Source organism: Pararge aegeria, chromosome 16 (genome assembly GCF_905163445.1).
Source record: "Pararge aegeria chromosome 16, ilParAegt1.1, whole genome shotgun sequence".
In the NCBI taxonomy this organism is placed as follows: Eukaryota; Metazoa; Arthropoda; class Insecta; order Lepidoptera; family Nymphalidae; genus Pararge; species Pararge aegeria.
Genome location: NC_053195.1, coordinates 246,509 through 269,264, shown reverse-complemented (window position 1 = coordinate 269,264; position 22,756 = coordinate 246,509). Strand labels below are relative to the sequence as shown.

The 22,756-nt window shown below is 40.8% G+C and overlaps 1 protein-coding gene across 1 annotated transcript in view; it reads left to right on the top strand.

Annotated features, from left to right (window-relative positions):
- LOC120630242 overlaps positions 1-15,916 on the top strand; it is a 30,745-nt gene extending 14,829 nt beyond the window's left edge. The window contains exons 3-4 of the mRNA XM_039899392.1: positions 15,267-15,363; positions 15,771-15,916. Of these exons, the coding sequence (XP_039755326.1) occupies positions 15,267-15,363; positions 15,771-15,916 (243 nt within the window). The remainder of the gene's footprint in view (positions 1-15,266; positions 15,364-15,770) is intronic.
- The last annotated feature ends 6,840 nt before the right edge of the window (positions 15,917-22,756 follow it).

Below are 22,756 nucleotides of genomic sequence, written 5' to 3'. Positions count from 1 at the left end.
AGTTTCTATAAAGTAGGTTTTTTGAAATAAATTGGATTTAATTTAGTTTTTTTTTTTTAATATTTCTGTTTTTAATGTCAACCGTTGAGCTTTTAAGGTTTCTGTATTTGAGGGTCGATATTTTGTACAAATTTTGGTGCGTTGAAGAACAGAATTCATTAAGTTTTTTTCTAAAGAGACTCGAAGCAACTTTTAAATACTTTTGTAGTCAGAACATTAGCAATCGCGCCCAGTCAAATTATTATCGCCATAAAGTTTAAGCTCATTTAGAGTTCTTTCTTATTTAAATGTGTAGCTAAATCATAGTTTACCGTTGCGTTGTGGAACAGTCGAGATTTCATTCAGCCGTCACTCAGCTGATGTGCTCAAATCAACGGGCTGCGTGTGTATATATCTGTAGTCTTAGTGCCAAGCAAGATTTGCTCACTCAAGGAGTCGTTTTCGCATATCAAACTCTGCGGTGACAAATTAAAATTTACCTTATGTCCCTCGTTTTAGCGGCTCAAATTCTGAACATCTGTTGTTTTACAAACGTTTTGACAAAAGCCTAAGCTTAAGAATTGTAGACAAACTTGAGCTGGAATTCAACGCAAATAAGACCCATTTTACTACGAAGTGCAAGTTTTTCCATTCACGAAAACGTATCCTCGCTTGCGATCTTGCACTAAGGTTAGTGCAGTTTCGAGTCGGCGGCCACGCTCGGGCGCGCTCGTGAGGCGGCAGTGGTAAAAGTACAAAGCGGTATAATGATATGGAGACACAATAGCAATATCTCGAATGAGATGAGCATACGAGCGGAGATTCGCTTTCTAATAATGTTGCGGATGCGTTGTGACGTGGCCAGTCGTTGCGACCAGTCTGCCCAATCTCTAGGTAGCATTCTGAAATCCAATCCTGAATTTTTAGTTTTCTAATTCTAAAAGCGATTTTCATTTCACCAACTTGGTAGTTTTGTATTACTCCATTGATGGGATCGGACACTTTTTTAAGATGACATATCATAGAAGACTTTCTGACGGCCTTCCCTGGCACAGCTGTAATCACTTAGGAATTAAGTGGGAGGTACCGGGTTCGATCTCCGGCAGGAGCAATTTGGGAATTTATTATTTCCGATTTTTCTGTCTAGTCTGGTGGAAGTCTACGGCCGTGGCTAGTTACCACTCTACCGACAAAGACGTGCTGGTTAGCTATTTAGCGATCCCGTACAATGTATGATTGCCTTACCCTTATAGGTTAGCCCGTTACCACCTTAGACTGCATTATTTCTTACCAGCAGGTGACTGACAATGCAGTCAAGGGCCAACTTGTAGTGGAAAATACAGTAGATTTTGTAAGCAGTAAAATTGTGCATCTATAGATTGTTTGTTTGTTTCAAAGCGCTAATCTTTAACATTATACATAGCCCAATTCTGCAGGTAGGCTAGAGGCTATTGTACATGGCCCTTATGGGGTTGAGTAAACGAAGTAAATGCGCAGACGGTCGTTGCGACGCGTTGAGGGAAAATATCCTTATCAGAATGAGCGTTAGCGTTCATTTAATATGCTGCTGGTGACCGTTAGTATTCAACGATAATTATGAACTTGACGTGGGACTGAATTTAAGCGTTGGCTTTCTTCCATGCCTCGTAAAATTAAGCCGTTTGTTCCGGTCATTCTCGGTAACATCTGCTAATCCTACTCGTTGCTTAACTCCTCAACTCCATTTTATATTATTTTCAAACGGGTAAACGGATCTTTATCGATTTAAATGGTAACTATTTTGGCCAATAAATGTATGCAGTAGTTGCCTTCTTTGTAGTGTGCCTTCGTTGCAGTTCACGTCGGCTAATTTTTAGGGTTCAGTAGGCAACAAGGAAAAGTTTCCCTTTTAAGTCCGGATATTGTGACTGCCAACTACGGAATCCCACTGCGTTAGTGGTTGTCTGTCGTACCTGCTATTTGTAGAGAAACCGCAGTATGGAGGTTCTTGCCGAGCCAGCCTCACTGGGCGGCTACTCAAAGCATAATTTACAAGTTCAGCCGTTTAATACAATCAGATGCGGTTGAGAATTTGCAACGGGCTTAATAAATTGTAATGATTTTCCAATCACAGAACACTCGCGATCTTATAACGGTTTACAATTCACATCACCCGCGCATACTTTTACCAGGCAAGGTTATTTCACGCAGATGAAACCGCGAGACACAGCCAGAGTTCAATGGAGTGTGTAACGAAGGGGCTGGAAAAAAGGTCACCTATAAAAGTCCCGTAAACAATAAAATAAAACTAAACCGTCCACGGCGGTGTGCGACGGTAGTGTCACATCTATACTTCCATAGGTAGGTTCTGGAGTTTTTCAGTGAAATACCTGTTTTGAAGTATAGATACCCAACTTGAACGGATTAACACTGAACATTTTATCTCTAGCAAAACAAGCTTCAACGTTACATTGACTTCCGCCGCATTAGAAATAAGTAATAACTTCCTCTAATGGCTCTTTTTTTTATTCCATTACGAGTTACATCTTTGCTACAATCTCACGCGCTGGTAAGTGATGCAGTCTAAGATGGTAACGTTATCCTGTTAGTTGTAGACCGTAACTGGATAACCTGTAAGGGTTATATTAAACCTTCGGTTTTTAACCAACCAACCAACTATTCGGTTCCTATGCGACACCGCACCGGAACGCTGAATCGCTTAGTGGCACGTCTTAGTCGGTGGAGTCGAAGCGTCCACCAGACAAGAAAAATCCACTTAACGGTGATCCTATAAAATTTTAGACAAAAGCTGCTATTGGGACTTATCGAAATACATTCCCTCCCTTTTTTGTAGGTTATAATGTCGAGTACCTACTCATTATAACCTACAAAAAAGTCTGCGAGAGACATTTTTTATGTCTCATCCAAAGTTTTCTCAGCGCACGCCAAGTAATGAATTTTGTAGACAAAATTTGGCTTCTTTGGGTTACATTATTGCAATTGTGTTGAACATCTCCAAGTTTTTGAAATAAAAATTATAGCCTATTCTGTCGGTTCGGTCCCGTACTTTCGGACAAAAATATTAATAATAATGGTACAAACAAACAAAAATATCTTTCCTCTGTATGATATTATAGTATAGATATGTAGTAGATTAACTTACGAGGTTAATTCTAATTGGGAAAATAATAGCCCTTTTTAAAGTTACATAAGTGTTAAATGTAGTTTAGTAAACGTACGTGCAGACACATTAATAATACTGGTGTGCATCAATTCATGAAGTCGTTGTGTATCTGTTGGAAGCGTGTTCCGCGCGGTGAAAGCGCTGTCGATGCGACCACCACCTACACGTCGAAAGGTCCTAATTAGTTTCCTAGAAAGCGGTTTTCCTGCCACCATATATGGACGCACATCAAGCCACGACTAGAAAAGGTCGCAATTATTTTCGATGACACTGTGCAGGTTTGTGGTCAAGCATTCGATCGATAAACAATTTTTTGACATGACTGAGCAGAATGGCATAAAACAAACGCACGTTTCAATTTTTATCTGCCTCGCCTGACTTTGTGTTTGACCAAACTAATCTTAGAAATGTTTTTGGTGTAAAACAATTTTTACCGCAGGAAAAGGAAAACCAAAAAGGTGATGAAGTCGCGGGTAAATGGTTGTTATAAACTTATTATAGAAATGTCTTTGCGTACATTGCCCTGAAAAGGACATCGCCCGAACCTTTTGTACACGTAACAGCAGCTATGTCGTATACCTACTTGTACCTATGTAATGCCCCCGCCGAAGTATGACATGGGTCTACGGTAACCTTTTATTTCACATTTGGTAAATAAACTTTGTATACTCAGTTTTGTTTTCCATATTATTGACAGTAAATCCGTGTACCACGTGCGAAATAGCACAATTTACATCATGAACATTATCTTAATTTCCATCAGTGTTAAAAATTAGAGATGCTTATGATCTTCCTACACCACTGTGTCGCAGTGTTGGTGACATGGTGCGAGCGATCATTTATAATGTTATACCAAATAATGGAATGAGACCCAAAATTTAGCCCGGGGAGACACTCGTTACGGTAGAGTAAAACTTTTCATATACCTTTTGGGTTTTTTATGGTCCTGACACAGCACTGAACAGAATTTGATGTCTCTTATTTCCCGCAGAATAAGATAGTTTAGATTTCTCTACTTACCGAATCTACTCAAAAACCGATGCATCCAGAAAGACATCGCATACACTTATAAGCCAAGTAATGTTAAAATATATATTTAAAAAAAATTAAGAGCGTAACAGGATATCATCATTTTTAACCGTATAAATAGCGCAAACTTTGCATAATCTTAATCCTAGGTATGCTATCGCCGAAGATATTAATACCGAATGTAATTTGTAAGAAATTGTATGGATGCATTGTCCGTAGTGTTACAGCTGAAGTGATGTTCATTCAATCAGTTATTTTGTAACAGCTGTCGCGAGTGATGTTTCACTAGTTCTTGCTGTGCTGTTACATCAGCAGACAATAGCCAACCCGAGATAAAGGGAAGTGGGTCGCCCGCGGCGCGGCGGCTGTCGCACCTCGTAGCCCGTATCTGAGCTCCAAATTCGCAATCTCGCGATAAACGACACTAGCATACCTACTCTATACCTATTGCTAGCGTATCGATTGTTTTGATTACCGTGTCAGGTTGTAGTGTTATCTGAAGTTTACTTTTTATTCGATGTAGGCTACTGTTTACAGTTTACGTTGGCTTTCCGTCAATTTAATCAATTTGTAAATTTGATAGATTGTTATTCGATTAGGTCCAAATCTTGTCTTTAGTTTCCTTATATTTCTTGGTGAGCACGTCCTATCCCGGTCATACTCACCAACACTTAAAAGGTATTTATCCTATCCTATTGCCTAAGTCTCTGTACCCTTTCCTATAAGAGAGGGTGTGAAATTGGGACATTGTAAGGAGATCAATGCTCTTGCAAATTTTTTCCTCGGAGAAAGTACTCTTTATTTTCAATTATAATCTTCTACACCTACGTATCATTTCTGGTATGATTGGCAGTAGGCAGCAGTCGTGCAGTATTCGGGCCGTGTGAGGTCGCCTGAGGCGGAGGTCTATTTCAGGATCAAAGACCTCTGGCCGCGTGTCAGAGGTTAATGAAGCGGCCGACAGCATCCGTGACGAGTTGCAAATTAGGATGAATGATCCTTGTTAACCTTAAAGCTGACCGTTTTGATACTTAGCGGCCGTGGCCATTGAGAGCGGAATCAATTTAGAAATCAAAAGACACACGCAATTCTGGCTTCTATTTATATATTTATTTCTTACTTTATCTATGGTTCACTTGCAGGTCTACATACAATAATAGTTAAGCCATTGCTCAGTGTGTATTTTCGATTACGTAATTACTTTTTATTTTAGTTATTGTAAGTGGTCAGTTCCAGAAACTTAGTAGATATGCGCACGATACTCACCTCCATGATTTATTCTTTCGTATTTCATTCCGCCACCCACACCCTTGAGTTACAGCAACATATAAAATACAATAACAAATCGAATATTTTATATACGAACTTGTCAAGCTGCTGCTTTAACTGCTCTCAATAATGAATTTCTTATCCGGTGATTAACATGTTGATCTCCTGAACATGCATACATTCAAAACCGAATAATTTTTATATGGAAATCAGTCGAGCGATAGTCTTTTTGAGTTTCGGCTCTTGTAGATAAAACACGGCAATTTTATTTTGACAATCGTTTAACGTTTGTTGTTGTTATCTTTACGCGCTGATAGCAAAATGGCACACTTTCTTTATCATTTCAATCAATGATTCTGTGTCGAAAAACAAACCTACATTCCTCCTTTATATGTCGGTAGAGCAATAGCTGTAGTAGTGGATAAAAGTAAAACAACCTACAGACGTCCGTAAAATCCGCTGACGAGTGTCGCCAGTATGTAAAGCTATGAGATTAACTATTATTGTTATTGATTAGCAGTCCAATCAAAGGATATATGGTGAGGGGCGCGGGGCGGGGAGGCGCGGTGTGACGCAGTTCGATGGTCCTTAACCTTGCTCCGGCTGTGACCTAATTTTCTCCGTAGAGCCGGGCTACGAATTCCGCGCGTGGAAATTTATTCTTGGTAATACAACGAACTTCAATTTTTATAACGAGTTTGCCTAATCATTATTATAACTAATTATGATATTAATATTTCTCTGTCATTCAATAACAATTTAAAAATTATTCGCAAAGAAATCCAAATTCTAAACTTCTTCATTTTTGTATTTTGATAAGGTATACTTGTGCAGACGGGCGGGTATTTAACTTACTTTGAAACCTTTTTAAACATAAAATTGGTTTGATGCAAATGTTGACTTAGAATAAAAATCTTAACTACTACTTAAATAGATCTTAGTGGTCGTTAGAGTTTCTATAAAATAGTATCACTTATTATATAATTCGATCTGGCAATTTATATGTGATGACGATAAAAGCCGCGCGCTTCCTGGACACCAACCCTCGCGTAACATCCGTCGTAGTTGCTTCGTGTTTCACGCGCGCTGCCCTGCGACCTGCGCCGTCCGGCGTATAGTTTTTTATTTCACTACAAGTTAGCACTTGACTTCAATCTTACTTGTTGGTACGTGATAATGCAGTCTAAGATGGTAGCGGAAATTTGGAATTAGTCAGTTTCATTTACCCCTAGTGTGATTCTACGCGGGATCGTACCGGAGTTACTTTTCAAGTGAAACTTCTTAACGCAAGATGTGTTCATGCATACGTAGCCATGATTTTCCGGATTTTAAACTAGCACCCAAGTTTCATTACTTTTTCGCTTTAGAGATTTTCCGTCTAATTCTTATGTTAATTCACTAAGGGGGTGCGCTCTCTTAGAATTGTAATTTTCATGTAAACTCCAAGAGTTCTGTTCTGAAGTCTCGTTGATATCAACAAAAGAAGCCGTAGGATTACTTTTTATTCGCTATTGTGCATCAATATTAAGTCTGTCGCTAGCTGGCCGTGTATCAAATTAACCTTTTAAGTAAATGAACAGTTACCCTGCAGACCATTAATTGGAACCTCGCCGCACGCATGTTTATTCGGTTTCGTGATTAATCACGCGTTCTTCTTTAAATTCACGGAATTGGCTGTGATTGTGTTCTGAGACTGCTGAGTCAAGTTCAATAGTCTTTGTGAATGGACAAAGCAGGCGTTTTCGGCAAACATCGCGAATCACATTTTTAAATCACGTCCGTACTTGACGTAAGTACAACCTTGACGTCGAAGCCGGAAACTCCACTCTCCGACGGAGTGTTTTTGCTAAGTTTGTCAATATTTTCGTTAATCGGATTGCTTATTTCCTTTCTCAATTCTTTTTTATAATAGTACACTGTTGCTTTTAGAGAAAATTCTGATATTGTAAATTCTCCAACTGTCCCTGCCGGGAATCTATACTTAAATTCATAGCGATCACCGTTGCGCCAGGCAGGTCGTCAACGACTTTTTGTAGGTAAGTTTTGTATGTGCTGAGTAGGTAGACAGTTGCTAAGCACATACAAAACTTACCTCAAACTATTTTTAATTGAAACGAATTAATGCTTCTTGTTGATACTAATATCATAAATTACGATTTTTACAAGAATACCTAGCTTTAAATATGTTATAAAAACCAAACCAAACGCGGACAAAGTCGTGGCAACAGCTATTTTAATATATTAAAAAAAAGGCAATTTTAATTATGTGATATCTTTGGTGCAAACATCTCATATGACACCATCGAACGAGTCGCAAGACGCCGCTGGATTCAAGCGGCACAAGGCTGTACTTTACGAGAGTGCATCAAACCGCACTATTTAGCATACGCTAATCGCAAAAAAATAAAATGAAAGAAATGGGTGCAAGGAAAATAAAATCTACCCTTTGAATGATTTTTTCCAATATGACAAAAAACTATCATGATTTTTGTATTTCATTTTGACATTTAATAATTTTTTTTTATTAAACTTGCATGCTATTTAGTTTATTCTATGTGTTAATTGCAATCAATGGTTTGTCATCTTTGTACGCCAGCTTGCATGGCAATACACTGTGACCGTGGAACTCCTACATAAACCTAAGTCCAGCAGTGGAAGTCGTCATCGACGAACGACTGGACCTACAACTCGGACGTCATCAAAATTCAAAATTCATTTATTTCAAGTAGGCCTAATATAAGCACTTTTGAAACGTCAAGTCTGTCTGTTTGTATTGACTCTACCACCGGTTCGGAAGGCAGATTCTACCGAGAAGAAGCCGGCAGAAAACTCAGCAGTTGCTCTTTTCCAACATCAACAATTTACATTTTACATTTTAACATTCATTTTTCTATCTTGTGAGAGCTGAAAAAACGTAAAAAGCATCACGTAATTCATCTGCTTAGTTTCGAGAGAAGTGCAGAAATTAAATCGTCCCTGTCGAGACCATCTGGAGCATCTGCTTAGTTGTCTCCCACATGAGCTGTTCTGCACTTACCGATTGCGGCGGAGGTCGCGAGCCCAGCTGGGTCCAATATGCATCGATCTCTATTGTGAGACTTATATCATAGCCCATTGTTTTAGCGGGAAGGTTCCGCTCCATTTACGATGCATTTGCATAATGCTATACTTATATCAATCCTTAACCGGATTTGGGCTGTAAAACAATGAGACTATCAGATTATAATAATATAAATAAGTTCAGGTCTCCAGTACGCAACTCATAAATACTTCCGACAAACGTAATGAAAAACTGAAACTTTAACGAATCCTAATCATATTTTATGTCTCATCTCCGAAACGTTCTCAAATTTGGAGGGTTGTAACCATACCTCTTTGAACCTAAAGATAGAAAATTAACGTCAGACAAGCAGTCTGTCGTAAAAAATATGCCAAAACCAAAACTACAAGTCAGTCTACAAGTTTGAAGGTCGTTTTAATGTAGGATAAAGGCAAGCAGAAGATAACTTTACGTCTAAGATATAGTTTCCAATGCTTGCTTTAATATTATGTATGGATAAAGCTATCTTAATCATATTTCACCTCCCTTACCAATTCACTGCTTTTTTAATTCCTAGAAGTTTCCTGGGTACTTATTTGGTTCTATGGTTGAAATAGGACGTAATGCTTCCTGTATTATGTAACGCGAGTGGCGGACGCAAGCGATGTGGCTTCATTAAAAGCGTAGATTTGATCGGCGTCATCGTTATATCGGCCGAGCAACGCACGCGGCACACTGACCCACTGCTCCGCCGCGCCGCATGAACCCCGAAACGCATGCGCTGACATGCTACATTGTCTTAGAAAGCTAAAGGTCGCCGGCGGAGAGAGTGCTGACCGAGAGTTTCCCGTGCGATATTAGCTAAGCGCAGATAAGAATTAAAGCAGCCAGTTTATCAAGCAGTCTACAACTCGCGAAAGATGTCAGTTTGGAGAAGCATTCATGTAGTTTGAACGTGTAGACGCAAAGTCAAACATTTGAAATCTCGCTGTTGGTCATCGAGCATACTTATGTGATTGAAGTTGTTACAGCTGTGAATATTCGTCGCAAAGCCGATTAAAAACTCGCTGCAAAAACTGTTATTAAAATAGACCTCGTACCTACAACCTCTATAAACATCAACGTTAATCGACGACGCCTGCAGAATATAAAGAAATCAAGAAATTTTATTTTGTCAATAGTCATTTCATTCTTATTAGCTGTTAGCATTTTCCTTAATCCTCTTTGCATTTTCCGCAACAGTAAAAGACACCAGAACATTTGAGAAGGGACGACGATATCATTAAATTATCTTATATTCGAAGATTTACACCTCTAGTTAGCGGCCTATGCCAAAATGCAAGAAAACCCAGTTCAGTATCAAAGTAAACCTACAGAAGAAGTTTTAACACGGTAGAGTTTATTTGGCTGAGTTTCACGATAAGATACTCGAGCTCGCGTCGCTAGGTCAACTGAGTAGATGTAGTCTGTTACTCGGTAATGGCATTAGAACGATGAGGTATGACGCGATGACATCAGGCTCCCGAAAATATAGTGCAGCGACCGCCGCGGCGGCCGACCCTGACCGTCACGCCTATTTATACGCACGCGCCCGCGCACGCGCAGGGTTGCCAGTGCGGCACGCCGGTGGAGCGTCTCACTGCAGCCGCACCAGCATATTAGAAGTAGGCTGTCTGACACAGCCCCCTTACTCCTGTCAAGACACATACAAGCTCTGTACAGCGTCCTTGCTAGCGAAAAAGAGGTCCTCGTTCTCCACGTTCTTAAGTCATCCAGACGTGTGTGTCCATTCAAAGATATGAGACAAATTATTTTCGGCACCTCAATCACTACAATCGTCGCCTAAGCCGAAATTCGGTCTCACAAGAGTTGTCCTTAGGCTGACTGACATTCCCTTAGCCTCTTCGAGGCCTAAGGCTATAAATCTCGCTCGCTTACAGCGAAACAGGCAGATAAAGGGAAATTCAATTCTATTTATATATATTAAAGTCTATCCTATTAAAATATCTTGCATAAATAAAAACGTTATTCCTCTCCCTAACTAGCGCATGCAATGTTATGCATTGAATGGTGAAAATCAACGGAACCGTTTCAACGGCAGCGAAAAAACCATAAGAGATTGGTAAAAAGCTGTCTTGACTAAAAATAATTCCGGAATGTGTGCCCGCCGGAGCCCTGCGCCGTGCTATTGTAGTGCGGAACGGCGGGGCGCTGGCCGGGTACCCTCAGCATGAGATTTGCACGCTCGCAATCGTTATCATCACACTGTAATGTGGCAATAATCGTGGAGGGGCAAAGCTTTAATAACTATATTCAATGAAAGAGTAGTTTTCCCCGCCGTGGGACTGAGAAATAGTAAATGAAAATCATAGTAATCTTGTATGAAAATGCAATATTATCAAAATTAAACTAGTCCTTTAGGTATTACGGACTGCTTGATTTCAATAATACGAACGTTTTACTCGGTGCTTTGGCTGTAGAAAAAAGTTTGATAATGTGTGTAACTGAAGTAAAATCAGTATGTGGACATGTTTATTTCCGTAATTTTTCTTTTAATATAATAATACATAAACGACAATAGAACTGAAAAAAAAAAAATTTTTTGTAACAATCATAATTCTTGAATTTTTATCTAAAACTTAATAAGAATAAAGACTAAATATAATTGGTTTTATTTATAATGATATGAAATATAGTATTGCGGTAGATTAGAACTTTTGGGAAGGCACGATCGCTTGTACGCACGATAGTGTCATGGGTGCAATCGTAAGTCGAACTTTGTAGTAAAGTTTACATTACGGTCGAACGTTGTTCGGCACTGTTTCGATACGAATTCGAAATGAATTCTACGATGTTTCGTACTGCGGCCATGGAGCGCGCGCGAGATTTCAGGAAGTGCTGCTCGTGAGTTCATCAGTCTCTATCACGAGTAATGATCTCGCCTATTGTATCAGCGATCAAATCGCCGCACTGGACTATATTGTTTTTGATTACAAAGTAGCAATTCACTGAGATTTCACCTGATGGTTATTTTTTTTAAAACCCTTATATTTATCGCAGGCATCGTTAAGCTCAATTTTTCCTCATTTATTAATTTATACAGTTGTTTATATATGCTTGTAAATATTGCGATAAAAATACTAGACAAAATAGTTTTGTTTATAGTAATAATTGACGAAACAAGCACGTGATGGATGGCCCACGTGAAGGTAAGTGAAAAACTCTTGGTAAGGCATGCAAGGAACACATTCTGCTACATGGCGTCTTACGACCATCAACCTGAGGCGTAAGTGTTAAGCCGCATGCGCCTGCACACACCTGCAACTACGTCCTTCAGACCGGAACACAGCATTGCAACAATGGATGTTTACTAGCCGCGGCCGAAGCCCCGCCCCCATTCCAGGGTAAAGTTCATTAAGAAATGATATTTTTCAAGTCATTGCCGTTCACCCGAGCACCTAAATAATCCATTAATCTATTTTACATTAGTTAAAAGGAAACTACTTAATTGAATTATCTCGTTTCTTGAAAATAACGCTGTTGTATTTTTTGTTGCGTTAAGTTGATTAGCTTGAAGGGATAATAACCTGGCGGCTGGCACACCGCACAGGCGCTAGTTCGAATGTCAATGAACTAATTGCGGTGAGCTTAGCTCCCGATTGTAAACTTACAGAACGTTGCGTTTATACACACCCCGGTCGACGAGTAACTCAACCACTACAGAAGAGAACATACCGGTGACATTCATACGAATCAAACGGGTGTTCGTCTCATGTGAATGTGCAGGTTAAAGCAAGTCCGGTCTGAAGTGATACTGACACTACTAGTAGTAGCGCTTCTTGTGACAGAGCTCTTCCGGAGAAGTACTACTGCTTATTTCTGTAGCAAAGCAGCCTTGCAATGTTGTGTTTCGATCTGAAAGGCGTCGTTGCCAGTGTAATTGCAAGCACATGTGGCTTAAGAGCAGTGACAGCCCAGTGGGAAGAGCTTCCCTTTTTTAGAGTTTCGGCACGCACCTACAAATTCGCAATTAAATATCACTTGCTTTAAAGCCAAAGGAAAACATAGTGAGGAAACCGGTTCGTCTGGATTCTCCATAATTTCCTCAAAGGCGTGTGAAGTTCACCAATCTGCACTGGGCCAAACCCCTTGAGACACGTGCCCTGTAGTGGGATGTTGGGGCTTAACAGCTACGCCTGGTAATTCTCCACATGCTATGCAGTTGATGGCCACAGGTCGGCACGCTGCAGGATATGTTCCAAAGTCAAAGTCAAAGTCAAAAATACCTTTATTCAAGTAGGCCCATAGGTGGCACTTTTGATGCGTACATAAGAATTACACGGTAGTGAGATGATGGCGATAACCACATTCGTAAACTTAAAACTAAAGCTACGAGGGTTCCAAACGCGTCCTGGTCTAAGAAGAAGCCCACAACAAACTTAGCCGGGTGTTTTTGTTTTGTTATCACCATCTCACAATGTCATTTTAAATTATCAGAAGAGCAACCTGGTTAGAGCAATAATTTACACCCAAGCTTTTTTATCGATTACGTAGTCCTTTATACTATAATAGGACTTTTCTATAAGCTTACGTTTAATACAAACTTTGCACTTTTTAAGAGACATCACCTTCCAGGTCCTGTTTAGTTCTGCCCTTTTTAGACGGTGGTTTTTCACTTACCATCAGGTGGGCCGTCTGCTGAGTTCTCGTCTATTATTACTATTAAAAAAACGATGAGTCGGCACTACGAGTCACGTACAGGGCGGGCGGCGCAGGGGCAACCCGACACCGGCGTCGCGTGCACGCAGCCGCGGTAGGGCTTCCGAGACAAGCGACCCGGTGAACTTCATGCTACCTAAAGTTAATTTCAATGTAACTTTTCTGGGTGGTTTATTATCTGTTGAAATGAATCTGCCTGTAAATACCATTCTGCCGCACTAGGAACCGCCACAGAAGACGAATTTTTTTCTTCATTTTGCCAAAACTAAGTTTAAAATTTGTGCAGCATATGCAAAAGGTCAGATGCTAAGTTTCAGGAAAAAGCCAAAAAGTCATATTTTACATGAGCACGGCTGCAATTTTAAACACAGCCGTATTAAAGTAAATTATGACTTTTTGTCAATTTTTCAGCAAATTTTCAGTTCTCTTGGGGTTTTTCTAAATCATCATTATTGAAGTGAACAAAACAAGTCTGAGTTACAGCCATTCTCAAGTTATTCCGAGAATACGCACTATACTAATATACGGATAGATACTTTACGATCTAACTCTATACTGCAACATAACATGTTAGCCTAATGCGTGTTGTGTAGTATTTTTTGTGATAGTTAAATCAAATTGCAAAATAAACTAAAAAATATCTGATACTAATAACAGTGGCCTCGCTCAGGCGTGACCTCTCCATTAGGTTTAATAATCAAATGCCATGACTTACGAATCTGATGATGAGCACACGCTTTGACGATCAACTGGCGCAGCGTTGCGGCCCTTACTAGTAGGGGTTCGATTCCCGGCTTGGTCAGTTATAGAATGTATAATTGTCTGAATGGCTTTGTAGGTCTGCTGTTCACATTGTAAGAAATAACTGACACCTTTAAAACGTAACAACGTCTATTACGAGATGCGTCACACACTAAACGTTTCGTTTTTTATATTTTCCAAGACTTCGATGTTAAGATAAAATTTAGAGTCTCAAAATCTGTGGAGGTGCTGTAAAACTTGAAACAAGGTCAGGCGTATGCGTACCAGCACAGTGTTCGTAACTTGCAAAATCCTCGTATATATATATAAAAAAGTTCAGCCTGGCCGAACATGAACCGAGACAAACAGATACAATAAAAAAACATGTGTTTAAATCAACTTGAGAGAATAATCGTAAATCACAGACACGCTATTATTCATTTTGTGGAGATGAATATGACGTAGACACGCGTGTGCTAATGTGTCTAATTCGGTGCTGTACTCGGGGTTTTCGACGCGCGTTATCTCATGGCGGCGGCTGAGCGGCAGACGCTCTGGCAGCACCGCCGGAAGTGCTGGCGCGCATGCCCCGCACCGCTCCCTTGATAAAACAAACAAAACTGCTGCGTGAACTGTCTCGGAGTGCATTTATTGAATAGCATTACTTTATTCAATGGTATATACACGTATCTATCTCTTCGTCTGGTAGCCCAGCTGACTGTTTGTCGTTGATTTTTTTCGTAGCAAGAAAAAGTATAATATTATTCGCTTTTTAAAACCGCATATTACTATTTGTATAACTAAGTTCATATTAACATAATTAGGTTATGCCGTGGAGTTGGAACACCGTGGGGCTTTAGTCAGTCGTAATTTTGCGCCTCCCCGTGTCGCGGAGGTACTCATGAGGATTTCTCCATTATACGTGACATCAAGACATTGATAACAAGAAGATAACGAGGTTTAAAGCTGCTCTAACTTTAGTTGCAGCGTCACATCGTCTGCACAAAGATCAGAAATTCGTTGTGGACTTTTTAATTATTTTTTCTAGTAATAATTTACGGTCCAAGCAGATGTCCGGCATAGTTCCGCAGATGCAGACTATTAATAAAAGAAATATGAAGAAAAACAGAATATAAATAAATAAGTACAAAAGAATTTGTTAACATACGAGAGCGTTATTCGAGGGTGGATTTACTGTTGGGTTTTACGGAAGAGAAACGCACAGCATTCAAAAGTCCCTTATGCTATAAGTATGTGCATATTGTGCAAATGTTTGGAAGTGATTGTTGTGCTCGTACAAGTAGTGTGATGGCTTGTCGGTTGCAGGAGGCCGAGCTGAGCACGTGGACGGCGTTCCTACAGCGCGCCGTGGAGGCAACCTACAACACCGAGGTGGTCATCGACAACCTGCACAACCTTGTCGGTGAGTCTGCTGCGCACTTTGTTTCTGCTCAACTTGCACCGCCGGTGTGCATTGCGCCACGAAGCCGCTCTGCGCATGCAGAAAAAACATTAAGCTGTCTCTTGCGGATGTCGCTTTGTTAAATCTGATGATCTGCGCAATAAATGTCTGTTGGATCGGATGTTAATAGCTACATAGAAGGATGGTTTTCGTCGGGTGTATTTCCCAATTTCAGTAGTGTTAAGTACTACCACCATGCTTATTTCTGCCGCTACGCTGCATTGTTGCAAGCCGGTCTGAAGGACGTGGTCGCCGGGCACATGAGATCGGACACAGCTGCGGCACGTTGCCCTCTGCTTGGTCCGTCAACTGTTACTACAACCCGTGGCCCGCCAGCGGCCGGCATGACAGTGAGTTTGCCGTTGCAGTGGAGCAGAAGCGCTGCGTGCGCGAGGTGTCGTCTAGCGGCGTGTTCACGGCGCTGTGCGGCGCGGCCGGCGCGCCCGCCGCGTCGCCGCACACGCCCGCCGCGCGCCGCGCCGCCGCCTGCAGCACGCCGCTGGCGCGCGACTAGCCGGCGCCGCGCGGCCGCGCCTCGCTCGCCGCGCTGTGCTGCGTGCTCTGCCGCTACGACGGGCCGCGCTAGCCGCACTGGCTCGCACGCAGTTCTCTAAACTTACTCATATTTCGAAAAGATTGCGACTAATAATAGAATGGCTATTCGGTTTACTGAACGCACATAGCCCTTTATTGCCCGCTTAAGAATTGCAATACTAAATGACAAAATGTCCCAAGTCAATGTAACGTGTTTTTTACATTCTTTATCCTACCTGAACCGACTTAAGTCTAGAGACTTGCGCACCGGTTAACACATTTTACTCATGTCTGAAAAGTGACTTCAAGACTAAAAACTAATTTCCGATCTCTGTACAAAAAGTTTTAGTCGTCCGATAGTTGTCTATACTCCTCCCGATGTTTCGTGTTCGATTCGAAAGTTGATCGCGTGTGGTTTAAATCGAAACGTAATGTTGAACGTCAAGTGCCTACCGAAATAACACTTGTACAAAACATTTTTACAAATGGACGAAGATAGTTATTTATTACCGTACAATTTAATAGGCGCTGATGGAATATTGGTAGGAGCGCGGCTAAGCTGAAGGTTTTACTCGCGTGAAATGCCCATCTCTGGAGCGCTAAAGTGTACTCGCTACCTAAGGTGTAGTCGTCTACATGGAAGCAACTAGATATCACACAATACTTTAGTTGCTCTATAGTGAGACGTTTATAATTTGATTACTCAAACGCACATAACTTTGAAAAGTTAGAGGTGCGTGTTGGGATTCGAACTCTGCCCCCAAAAAGTGAACTCGAAGTTCTACCTGTCGAAGTAAGAAGTAACTCAGCGAGGTCACTCGTAGACGGAGCGGAGATTAGGTGTAGGGTAACACGATTGTGCGTTGTGCTCCTGTCGCGGGCACCCGGCGTGCAACGGGTGCAGGGTGTCGGATGTCGCGCCACAGCGGGCTGGGACACTGCCGACGGGCTGACAGCGGCCGACGAAGCGTGCCGCCACCGCCAGCCTGCTCGACACGGTCGCTCTAGATTTGGCTCACGCCTGTTGTTTCGCGGATGTATCTTGTAGCGTGATGCTTGTCGGTCGACGTGCGTAAAGGAGTGTGGAAAATCACCTCTCAGATTTTCGTGGTTAATCAACATTTCTTAAATTTAGTTCAACGGGATAATGTTTTTGGATTTCTCGATAGTTCGACCCAGTTGCTGATTCGAGTATTGGTTGGCTTCCACAACTCAAGTGACGAATTATGACCTTCGCACACCATATCGACTCAGCACCGACTCGAATGAAATGGAAATGTGAGCTATGCTATGGGTTGTTGTATTAGTCCAAAACTCACATTCCGGACAGGGCTGCTAAACGAGCGATTGCCCTGCCAACGTGACAGTCTTGTACAGACTGACAGATTGACAGATTACGACTGATTAGGCTTCCTAGCTGAGCTCTGGAATTAAATAAATTTTAATTTACATTTAAAAAACTCTATCTTCGTCCATTTGTATCTCGTCCGAACGATTCTAGCCTCGATCGATCTGCAAGTTGCAAATTGGTATGCTGTGGGCCGCGACTCGATAGCTACATTATCATGATAGACGGTCGATAATCATGAATGTTAAGCGATAATGCTGTTAGCTCATGTTTCATTAAAAGCGAATCTCTGGGGCACACTTGCGACACGCGTGGCGGGGCGTGGGCGGGGCTGCGAGCGTGTGTCCCGCATACATTTACATGCGAGTTCAGAAATATCAGATTGTTATCGCGAAAATTGAACCTCAAAACAGGTAGTGGTCGATTTTAAGGTAGGTACTCTCCTGAGCCCGAGCCATAACAGCTCACTACATAAACTTTCGTGACGCGCAGGTACCGCCACTAATATGTTCGCTAATTATAATTTTCGATTAAGATAGATTCGGACGTAGCTGCCCTGTTTAAATGAAATCTTATAATATGAGTAGGTTATGTACGCCCTGAGTGCCCGTGAGTGTAACTCAGTACAAACTTTCTTCACTGCCTTAACTCGTGTGTTCAATCCGTCGCCATCGACGTTCCCGTGTTCAGTCGTCGGGGGACGATGCATTTCTTACTGTAAACTTTTTGCCCCCTACTTTATAGTTAAACTCTATATTTAATCTTTGATGTTCATATACTAATGATGGACGGTAACGTGTGTGTGTGTGTGAGTCAGTATCTTTTGTATATGATTGTACGCTCGCAATCGTCACTTCGTTCGAGCGTGTCAAAAAACTGTAATGTCATGAGTAAAATGGACCTTACTCCGCTCGTGTCAATGCCAAGTTTGTCCATATTCCTAAAGCAACCGCTTGCGGCGGGACGATTGGCAAATATGAATCCTTAGAGACCTTGCGGCTCTCATAAGTGTTACATAAGATCCATTTTACTTGAGTTTGTAATACAATGTTTGCAATACTCGAGAGCGACGCTATGACCGGTTGCACAAACCGTGGCTACTGGTGAGCCTTCAAGAGCGTCTTCGCTCGCAACCTTTTATTTCCCACGAGTAATGAAATATCGTCCGTATAAAAAGTATTGCGATGACTATTGAGTATTGACTTACTAAAAAAAGGGTCGATATTCAATAATACGTGGAGAGCGGTCTCACTAGGCTTAATCCGTGTAACAAGCTGACCGCTTTATGGATGTTGATCGCTATTTGGTAGCCTCAAAGTGTACTGCAGCTGAGAGTATGCGTGCGGACCTTCGTTGTTTCTCTGTGTGTGTGTGTGTGTCTGTGGTCGCACGTGCGCAGCAACTTAACCGCTGGCTGAAGGAGCCGGCGTGCAAGTGTATAAACAGTATAACCTATAGGCCTAGCGAGACCCTTAGTTATTAGTGTAGTAATTGTCGAAATTTGGTTGTATACAAGACCAAAACTGTTTCGACGCATTATGATCTTAAGTAAGAGAGTGAAACACTAACGTTAGAGGATAATGGGTTTCATTTTTTTTCGTTCAAAGCTCAAGATCGTCCTCTGGAAAGCTAGCGAGCCCAGCGGAACATTTGTAGGTATATCAATACTAACAAATGTTCAGTTTTGAAACAAAGTACCGCTAGGACTATTTAAATTTGACGAGTCAGCGAATGCTTGCGTGTAAATCTCTTACTAACAGCATTTGTCAACTGCTAGTTGTTAGTGGAGTTGTTCTTGTGGAACTGACCGCCGATACTGTAACATTAAGAAGACTTATTACATGCGTTTACAACTCGTTTGTCGTTTGCTACTCTAGTATAATATTTTATTTATTTTTTATTTTTTCTTTAATTGGAAAACCAACAGTTGTAGATATTAACTAGTTAACAGATTGATTGACTTAAAACTAATAACAGGTTTCCACAGATAAGTCTTATATAAACAAGGGTACCTGATAGAACCCAGCAAAAACGCAGCAAACTATAACAAAGTGTTAAGTTTACCTAGCATGCAACAGTTTATCTACTAAGTTGCGACGTACACTTATCATTGGTAATTATAAGTAATTTTAATAGAATTTCGCGTGAGGTCCAATCAAATCCTCTTATAAGGTATCTTGCCAAAAACTCACTAGCAACGGCCGAGCGAGGCGTCGTCGTGGTCTTATGTCCGCCGGGGTGTTGGATGTGCTATTTCGCTATGCACTTAGTCAGTGAGAATTATTCCATTTTGGCATAGCAAACACGGGTTTGAATATTGTCACCTAACAATCGCTACTGACTGATTCTTTTCAATGCAAGCATAAGATTTTTTATTAAAACTTGGCAGCACAGCGCATGGACCGTAGCGGTTAAATATTTCTAGTGGCTAATTAATGCTCTGTCTAAACGTCCTCTACCCGCAGAGTGCCGAAAAAGTCTGCACGCCGTCGAGTCGCCTCGCTTGCCATTTCAAAAGGTCTGTGTTCTTTCAGGCTGGGGTTTCGCATTTCGCTGGCAAACTATAACTGAGATCTCAACTTTTGTCTATTCATAAAAATAAGGTTTCAAATAGTTTAATCTAAATGTACCTAAATTATTCAAAACTTCATACTCAAAATCTGGAGGTGTTTGACTGTGGGGTAGCGTTCTGCGAGGGCTGCTTCGCACGCAGACTCTGTTTTGTTTTCTCTTTCTATTAAAAATCTGTGTACTTTATTTCTTGACTGCCAAACGTGAATGGGTCCTTGACGTGTTGTCTGTACCCCTAGTACGAGTTTATATATCTTTTTTTATCGTTTAACTCGTACTAGTGACTCCTGTTTCGAGCAGCACTAATGTCGCATGTTTTTGAATATTTACTTTTGATCGTATTGATATTAGGTGATGTATTTGTGGTCGCGTTTAATTTACAGTTCTGGATGCAACGTAAAAGACAAATTACAGTATTTATGGCATTAATTATAAACGAATTAAATATAATAATTGAGCATTAACAAATTATATTTTAAATAGACCATGTAATTAAACCTAAGTATATTAATAGTTAACGTGTATTTGTGGCCAAATTTTTATTAGCTGTTCGGGACTGACCCGAATGTACTGACTACCCACCATCGCAAACAGTACGTCGTGGGATTTAGCACGGCGGTTTCACCGGTGGATGGAGTATTCGAATCAAAAGATCAATTTGTATGTGTATATTTTAAAATAATTGGGTGACTCGTCCAATGTTGTTATACGAAAAAAGTAAATTGACGGACGGCAGTTCAAGCAAGTAGTTAGAAGAAGGCAAGGAGGCTGAAAGTGCCAAATAACTGACGATTGCATCATATTGGCAATGGAGCTTTTGCCGCTTTCCGCGCATTCCCGCGTCTTCGTCGAGAGCGCTATTTGAACCCGAACGAACTGTCAATACGAAAGAAATAGGTTGGCTAGTTAGCCTACCTTAAAGTGACGTATCTTTTTTCCTATAACATACTGGTAACATCCATTGATATTTGAGAAAAATGGCATTTGGTGATTGTAAAATATGTTTAAGTAGCTGCGCTAGTTGTGTAACAATTCGCTTTATCTTTAAATGCTCTTTTAATATTATAAATATTAGCACTAACTAAAACAGCGCACTACACACTCGCCGTCGCAACGGCAAGCTCTCGCGCGGCGCGTGTGTAGTCGCTTAAAGGTCGTCACTGATATACGCCGCACCGCTCGAGCACAACTCAGCGCGTCATGAATGCGGGCTATTCCTAATTCTTGCTCTACTGCAACATTCAATGCCGAGAGTCGTGACAAAGCTTTGTGCTGTTTGCTCGCCATTTATTGCGCCGTAAGTCAGTGACGATTAGTACTCGCGATGTGATAACCCAACGAAGTATATTATTGTTATATATTACAAGACTATATTCGTGGAAGCTGCCGAATATTCGGCGGGACCCAATGTTGCTCTTGTTGTCGTGTTTGCATGTTTGTAGATGTTTTTACATGTTGTAAAATGTTCTAAACTCAATACTATTGCATTTTTAATATAAATCTTTTATTCTACTGTTGTGCTACCCTAAGAGAGAAATAGCGTACTGTTGTAGAAATGTAGATAATTATATTGTATTTAATCTTCGAATGAATTTTCTATTTAATCTTTGTAACTGGTTTTCTTAAAATAATGTTTGTGTCATACTGTATTGTACATGTGTAACTTTGTAAACTTTTGTATTTTTATGGTTCACGGACTATTGCGTGACCCGCCCTGTAGCTGCACTCCATACTCGAACAGCTCGTTCCCTCCGCTCCGTAACATGGCATGGCAGCATGGCAGGACGAGGTAGTGTTGTATGCATTCAGAGATTCAAGCGGCCTGTGCACGCGATCGCAATTGATCATTCAAATGAAAAGGCATAAAAGTCGTATTCTGCTACACCCGCACCGTGCTCGGCTACAGCGCTGGTGTAGCAGAACAGATGCTTTTTCCAGTATGTGAGTGTTACGTCATCCGCCGTGCGCGTGCGCTGGCTGTGTGGCGGCTTCTTCACATTCCAAATTATTTTGTGTAACGATGATAACGAATAGAGAATAAATAAAAGATATTTTGAAGAATAAATCTTTATTTTTTTCCTTACATCATAAACGTCATATTCAATTTCAATCTCGAATATATCAAAACTCCAGGTATCAGACTCGTGTTGGCAAGTTGGCAGGGGGCCAGCAATTGTGTTTCAGTGATCGGCGCAGACCGGCAAACGACCTGCGCGAGCATGCGCGAGCACTTCACCCACTGATAGCAGTTTTAGTATTAGTGATCAACGAATGGAGTTGCGCTAACACCTCACAACCGTGCAGAAATGTATACGAACGCTTCAACTCTGTAAAACGGTTATAGTTCTTTAGTTTGCTGTAGTTGCTAGCAGTGATGTATACAAATAATAAAACTAACGTAAATTCTTGAAAATTAATGCTCCATGCTCGTGCAGTTCATCGTCGGGATGGCCACATTTAAAATAGGTTTGATTATTATATTTCTCTTTGCAGTAGATATTACAATTAAACATAAAATACAAATTTATGTAAACTGTTACAAAAATATTTAAAACCGTGCGAGCTTTTTCAAAACTGAGTATATCATACATTCTTATTACGTTAAACATTTTGACGGAATTCTGGGCCAATATCCCCTTAAGAGTCTTAATTCTCTGTATTTGTTATAAAATCTAAGAACCTAATCAAATATAATACACGTAAATTATATCTAATTAATGATACAACCTCTAAAATACTTGGAAAATGTCTCATTTAGCCGGCCTAGTGCTTATTACAGGGCGAGTTCTTAAGACGAGCATATGGAAACTTCCCTATTAAGAGGTAGGATTATTTGTTCTTACAAATTCTTAATAAAACTAATTTTACTTATTAGAAACACAATTTGGAAGTCGTCATTAA